At 58.1% G+C, this 7,195-nt stretch overlaps 1 protein-coding gene across 1 annotated transcript; it reads left to right on the top strand.

Moving 5' to 3' along the window:
* The first annotated feature begins 279 nt into the window (after positions 1 to 279).
* VAX1 (ventral anterior homeobox 1) lies at positions 280 to 6,332 on the top strand. The gene is made up of 3 exons (XM_027596464.2): positions 280 to 849; positions 2,009 to 2,196; positions 4,138 to 6,332. Exons 1-3 carry the CDS (start codon positions 609 to 611, stop codon positions 4,711 to 4,713), a joined length of 1,005 nt encoding a protein of 334 aa, XP_027452265.1. The 5' UTR covers positions 280 to 608; the 3' UTR covers positions 4,714 to 6,332.
* Positions 6,333 to 7,195: the final 863 nt, after the last annotated feature.

Raw genomic sequence — 7,195 nt, 5'->3', positions numbered from 1 at the left:
TTTCCTGAAAGCAAGACCAATCATTTCCGTTTATTCACTGGCTAAACCCCTACTTGATTGGGGACAAGGACAGAAACCATCCATTACGATCTGATATATTATCCAAACAATTTAGTGTATTCATGAGGTAACCGAAACGTGGGGGCTGCGAAATTACCCGTAATCAATTGCAACAGCGAGTGTACGTCCCCGCGGGTGTCGGACAACTACAACTCGCCGTGTCAGTAACGGGCGGGAGCCGCAGCATTTCGGAGTTGCTCTGCTTGCTACCTGATCGGCAGGCTGGGGACACTGGACGTGCTCAGAGAACGCGGACGCTGACGAGGCGGCCTCGCCGCTGCTCCATCGGGATCCTGGATCAGACCCGCCGCCTCTCCGAGAGCGCGCCACTCGCCGGTCGCCGCTGACCCGCCCGCGGTCGCCGCAGCCGCCCCGCGGGGACATTCATTCTTGCCGCTTTGCCTCTCTCTGGGCAGGGCTCAGAGGAGCTCCATTGTAGGGTTTTGTCCCCGCAGTGCCTCTTTTTTGTTTCTTTTTTCTTTTTTTGTTTCTTTTCTTTTTTTTTTTTCCTTTCTTTTCTTTTTCTTTTCTTTTCTTTTTTTCCTCCTATGTTCGGGAAACCAGACAAAATGGACGTTCGGTGCCACTCGGACGCAGAGGCTGCCCGGGTCTCCAAGAACGCGCACAAGGAGAGCCGGGAGAGCAAGGGTGCGGAGGGGAACCTCCCTGCCGCCTTCCTCAAGGAGCCGCAGGGCGCCTTCTCCGCGTCGGGTGCCGCGGACGATTGTAACAAAAGTAAATCCAATTCGGCCGCCGACCCGGATTATTGCCGCCGGATCCTGGTCCGAGGTAGGGATGGGGCAGGGCTGCAGGGCGCGTTCCTTGGGGGAGGACTCGGGGGCCCTAGCAGCGCGGCGCCCCAGACCCAGGCCCGCAGGGAGGAGGTGCCGGCTGGGACTTCGGAGAAAGTTAGTGGCCTTTCCCCACCCCCGCCCCCGGGGTCTGGCCGGCCGCTGGGCACTTCGCACCTGGGGCGCGCACTCTCCAGGAGCCTTGACTCCCCAAGCCCCGAGGGGCCCCGCCTACAGGGTTGCTGGGGAGCCTAGGGGCTGCGCGGGTGGGCCCAGGCTGCAGGCTGCGGCCTCTGACTCGGGGAAGAAGCAGGACACTATGGAGGACGAGTGCGCGCTGTGCGAACCAGAGGACCTGCCGGGAGCCTGCCTTCGGGCTCCGGCGCCCTGGCCGGCTGAGTGTACCCAAGGGGAGTGCGGGCGCCGGAGAAGAGCAGCCGATCGCCGGCTACGGCCAGGCCAGTTGGCGCGCTGGGCCAAGGGCCCCCGCGCCGCGCTCGGGGCTGGCCGCCGCCGCCAGAAGAAGCGGCTGGGCTGGGTTGCCGGGCCGCGGATGTCGCCTTGGTGCTCGGCTCGACCCGTTGTTGCTGCGCGTTGTGCGGGGGGCTCTGGCGTTGGCTGTCTAGAGGCCCGGCCCTGGCCCGGCGCCGCCCCCGCTAGCAGATCGCCAGGCCCCGCCGGCCCCCACTCTGTCCCTCCTCCTTCCGCCGCCCGGGCTCGGGAGAGAAGGAGACCCTGGGGTGGGGCGTTGAGACCGCCGGAGCGGGGTCTGGTCAACGCGCTCCAGAGCTGGGGCCGACGCGACCCGGCCTGGTCAGCTGGGAGACCCTCAGGCTACAGGGGACCCAGACCGCGCAGCCGAGGCTCCCAGGCCGGAAGGAACATCAGCTGTTTTGGATTTTTTTTCTTTTCCTCCCATGTCCAGAGGGCTCTATAAAGGCAAAGTCTGGTTCCCCTTTCCGTCAGCGGTGTGGAGTTAGCCCCCTCGCTCCCCAGAACACACCGTGTCTTTGCCCCCCGGCTGTGGCCGCAGCTCCCCGACCCCGACCCCCACTCCCAACCGCAGGCAGCTGGCAACCCTGTCCTCCAGCCAGCTCCGGCCAGGGAGGTGGAGGGAGACGGGAGGGTTGCGGCGACTGACATCTCCCCTCCCTCAGATGCCAAGGGTTCCATCCGAGAGATCATCCTGCCCAAGGGCCTGGACCTGGACCGGCCCAAGAGGACGCGAACGTCCTTCACCGCCGAGCAGCTCTACCGGCTGGAGATGGAGTTCCAGCGCTGTCAGTATGTGGTGGGCCGAGAGAGGACCGAGCTCGCCCGGCAGCTTAACCTCTCCGAGACCCAGGTACCAGGTGGCCAGGCCTGCACAGCTCTGCACAAGCCTGCCTCCCCGGCGCCCCCCACCCCCCACCACTCTAGCCGGCTCTGGCTCTTCCCAGTACTTAGCCTGGCTCTGGACAGAGACTCCCAGGGGAGGTGGAGGAGACTGGGAGGATGGGGTGAAAGACCCACGATTTCTTCCCTTCCATAAAACATTCCTTTCCCTCTATGCCCCCAAATCTTCCAGGGCCCATGCTCTGCCCACCTTGGCAGGAGGCCCTGGCAGGAGGCACCTAGCCCAGGAGGCCCAAAATTCTGTCCTTTGGAATACCTTTTTGGATCACAGTCTTGAGAATTCCTTGCTTGCCTCTGTTCTATAAGGAACCAATGTTTGCTCCTGTCTTGGTCACCCCATTTTGGCCAGATTTCCAGGCACCACCCCCTTTAGGGACCCCAGCCTTATACAACACCCAGGCCTGTTCTGCAAGAATGGGGCTGGGGCCAAAGCCACCCTCTAGTTGTGCTGAGGGTAACAACTAGATTGGAAAGGTGCACATTCCTGAGATTACCCCGTGCAGGCCAGGCAACCCTGCCCCTTAAGGCTTCCCCTGGCTCTGAGCTGGACCCAGACCCATTCCTAGCCCTGAGCACCCACTGGGCACCTATTAGGCCCCGTCTTCAGTGCCAGTGATATGTGAAGTATGGGATCAGCGGCAGATCTGGGGCCCTGGGAGCCAGCACGGCCAGCTGTGCTTTAGGTCTTTTCCTTTACATGAAATCCACATGATGTTACTGGAATTAGCCACGTAGACTCTGGGCCCAGGCTTTTCAGGGCCTGGGAGCTTTGTCTTATGGAGGGAGGCCCTTTGGGGCCTAGTGAGGGCATGGCACCAGCTTGGCCTAGGTAAGGCAGACTTCTTTCTAAGGGCCAGTCTCCTTCCCTGTGCCCAGCCCTGAAGCAGGGTAGGGAGCATGTTAGGTCTGGGATCTGGGCAGAAAGCTGAGAACTGAAGACAGATCATATTGGATGTTATTTTTGAGTTTGAGTTGGCATGATAGCTTTTTCCTATTCTCTCTACTACCACCCCTCTTAGTTTACAAAATCTAGACCTTTCCATATAGCTGCTAAACTCCATTCTGGGCCACCAGCTAGGCTTCAAGAGGGGCAAAAGGAGATGAGAAAATGAGAGGGAGGTTGGTAGAGAGCATTTAGTTCACCCTAGCCTCTTGATTTCCTCCCATGATTCCAAAGTTCATGATGGAGAGCAGGGGAGTGATAAATTAAGACCATCACTCAGAGCCTCCAATCCAGCTGGCAGAGAGAGGAGGTGGAGAAAGCTTGGCCCATAGACCGTTCCGCACAAATTATTCCTTCTACAGCCACCTTTCCTGCTTGCTGCTAGTTGATGGTCAAGTATGAGCCTAAAAAGCAGGAAACAGCTTTTTGAAGCCTTGGACAGGACTAATGCTGCAGAGGCTAAATTCGAGCTTGTTTGTTGGGCAATGGGCCTGGGTCCAGAAAGGTAGAGCAACACTCCTCCCCACCCACTCCTACTTCCTACACAGCAGCCTTCAGGTCTTACCCCTCTTCCGGAAATGTGAGCCCACAAGCCAGGATGATCCACGTCTGGCTGCAGGTAGTGAGGCAGCCCAGTGAAATCCCTTGTGGTCTTCCTTGGAGTTAGGGTCATGGACATCTTTATTGCTCTAGTTATAATCTCCCACAGCCAGGGCCTGCTTCCATGACCCGGAAGCGCAGCCTACTGGAGCTGTGTCCAACTCAAGGTGGCCCAGGCAGCTCCCGGGCTCGCACCTCTCCGGGTGCAGGAGGGGGCTGGTACTGGGGCTAGGGTGGGGTTGGAGAGGGCCCCGAACCGAGCCCTCGCGTCCTGGGAGCCCGCTCCCCCTTGACGGCCCCATCTCTCCCTGCCCCTCTTTCCCGCCCTCCCCGCGCCCCTGCGCCCAGGTGAAAGTCTGGTTCCAGAACCGGCGCACGAAGCAGAAGAAGGACCAGGGCAAGGACTCGGAGCTGCGCTCGGTGGTGTCGGAGACGGCGGCCACGTGCAGCGTGCTGCGGCTGCTGGAGCAGGGCCGCCTGCTGTCGCCGCCCGGCCTGCCCGCGCTGCTGCCGCCTTGCGCCACCGGCGCGCTCGGCTCCGCGCTACGCGGGCCCAGCCTGCCGGCCCTGGGCGCGGGAGCCGCTGCGGGCTCGGCCGCGGCCGCAGCGGCCGCCGCCCCGGGTCCGACCGGCGCTGCGTCCCCGCACCCGCCGGCCGTGGGCGGCGCTCCGGGCCCCGGGCCCGCTGGGCCAGGGGGACTGCACGCGGGCGCGCCGGCTGCCGGCCACGGCCTCTTCAGCCTACCGGTACCATCGCTGCTCGGCTCGGTCGCCAGCCGCCTATCCTCCGCCCCATTGACAATGGCCGGTTCGCTGGCCGGGAATTTGCAAGAACTCTCCGCCAGATACCTGAGCTCCTCGGCCTTCGAGCCTTACTCCCGGACCAACAATAAAGAAGGGGCCGAGAAAAAAGCGCTGGACTGATTTTAAGTGTTTGCCTGTATTTATATTTATAGTATCTATTGTGGTGATATTTATGGACTCGCGTATTCGGCGCCCGAGGCTCCTGTGCTGGGCTTCCGGCCCCCACGAGGCCTCTTGACAGCTCTCCTTCCCCACTAGTCTCTGCTACCAATCATGTTTTGGGCTACTTTTTTCTACCTTTCCTCCGTGCTCCCCCCGCCCCCCAACTTCCTTCTGAATCCAGGAGAATCCAAAGAATTGGGGGAAATATCCGAATTAGACAACTGATGCCCCAACAAATGCCTGGCCCTGGAGGGCAAAGACTGGTTCTAAGTCAAAGCCCAGGACACCTGCTCTAGATCGGGCCGCTGCTGCCTTTGATTATTCTTATGAATATTGAAAGGGCAAAGCTGCACGCAGACCTCAGGGCCTGAAAAGGCTGGTAGGTTTCGTTAGACCAAAAAGGAAGACGCTCCTTCCTCTCGCCAGAGAAACCAGGGCTTCGGGGACCCCTGGGCCCCACTTTGCGGACTGCTTGGGAGAGCCGGTGCACACGCAGCTTTCTGGCTGGACAAATCCTGCCGATTTTTTTCCCCCTTTAGAGAAACAACAGTCACCACCACCCTGGACCCTAGGAGATAAACCAAACATCGCGGTAGGCATCGGTGGTAATACATTTGATCTAATCAGCAATAAAGCAAGAGTCATAACTACCACATAAAACCAGATGAAGTGAAACCAGTGCTTAAATACTCCGAACAACCGAGTTTGGAAGGTTTAAGAGAATTCAGGATAGAGATTGCTCCACAGGGCGATGAAAAACTCAAGTTCTGGGTGTTACGACTTTAAACAGGAATTTAAAAGGAAAAAGCAAAAGAAAAAAAAAGCCAACACCGCTAAAGAAAGAAAATTCATAATCTTTTTCTCCAAGGCTGTTCGGGGCGGTGGCCCACAGCTTCACGCTCCTCTGGGAGCGAGCGCAGGACGGCTGCGGACGCTTCCCCCCACCATCTCCCTGACCGGTGGCCTCTGGGCAGAATTGCTGGGTTTGGAAAGGAATCAGTGCCCTTTGCCTCCTCTTCCCCACACCCGGATTCACCAAACCCTTCCCAGCACGCTGGAAACGCCTGGATTTCTTCGAGGACCGGGCGGCAGGGACCAAGCCCCGGACAGCAGGGCTGCCTGGCCTCCTGCGCCGTGGTCTCCGTATTAAGATCAGCTCCTTGCGTGGATAGGAAAGACATCGCTCCCCACACCCTTCCCCTCAAAAACCCCAGGGTTTCCACGGTCCCAAGTCAGAAACCCGAACTGCGACACCATCACAGCCTCATCCCTTATCGGAGCAACAACCACTGTCCCCGCAGCCACGGCCACCTGCATTTTAACCAAAACCACAGACCTAGACGGCGAAGTGCCGTGGTGTCTAGAATGTATTCCTTCATCCGAAGCGAGCGCAGAGCATTTTTTATAATAGTAATTTTATTGTAAATTATTTACGTCGGAAGCTTTTTTTTCCCCTTTTTTTCTTTTAGGAAATAGTGAAGAAAATAATGAACGATTCAAACGCGGGTAGGTGTCACTGAATTCTGGCTACTAACTCTGTTCTGAATGTTTTGGATATTTGGATGTTTTGTATTTATGTGGTGAGAGTGAAATATATATATATATCTAAGATGATAAATGAGGTGCATTTTTTGTCTTGTGTTTGAAGGATAAATACAAAAACAAAAACAAAAAGGAAGAAGAAGAAAAGGAAGAAAGACCCAGCAAATGACGAGTTTCGGCGCGGGGACTCCTGGGGCGGAGGGTGGCAGCCCCGGGAGCGCGCGGGGGCCCAGCCGCTGGTACCGTGAGCTCCTGGGAGGAGGTTTGGGGGCGGACCTTGGTCCCCAGAGACGCAGCCCCTTGGCTACAATGTTTGTTTCACTTCTTTGAGTCTGTCTCCCTCTCTGGTTCTCTATCCCAATGGTGTTGGACCTTCAGGCCCTCCCCCCCCCCCCAGGATCTCCCACTTCCTGTTTCTTGGTTTGTTTTGGAACTTGTCTCAGGACACCCTAAAGTTCCTACCTCCTAACACTCCTAGTTACTAGAGTTTTCTGGCCACAGCTCCATGCCGGCCGGCAGTATTTTGGATTTGTGCAATCACAGGGCCCGGAACAGGCAAGATTTTCCTTTCTTCTCATTTAGAGGAAGTCTCTCTGCTGTCAAAAAGAAACTTGAGGGAGCAAGAGAATGGAATAGATATTAATTCCTGCACAGACCCCTCCTCTCATCCCACCCCAGTCTGTATGTGGTGGTGATGGATGTAGATGTTGCAGACAGAACTCCAGAAAGCTAGGAAGGTTGAGGGGGTGCTCCTAGACACTCTCCTAAAGCCGGCGGCCCGGGGTCACAGACACAGCGGCCCCAGCGGCCTCTTCTTGGCACCCATATACCTGGGTGATGGGGGGGAGGGAGTTCCCTTGGGGCACCTGCACAGGCCGGGCCCCTCACGAGGGTACTG

This window comes from Zalophus californianus, chromosome 15 (genome assembly GCF_009762305.2).
Source record: "Zalophus californianus isolate mZalCal1 chromosome 15, mZalCal1.pri.v2, whole genome shotgun sequence".
Lineage (NCBI taxonomy): Eukaryota > Metazoa > Chordata > Mammalia > Carnivora > Otariidae > Zalophus > Zalophus californianus.
The sequence above is the reverse complement of the archived record's forward strand: the minus strand, read 5'-3'. Positions and strand labels throughout refer to the sequence as shown.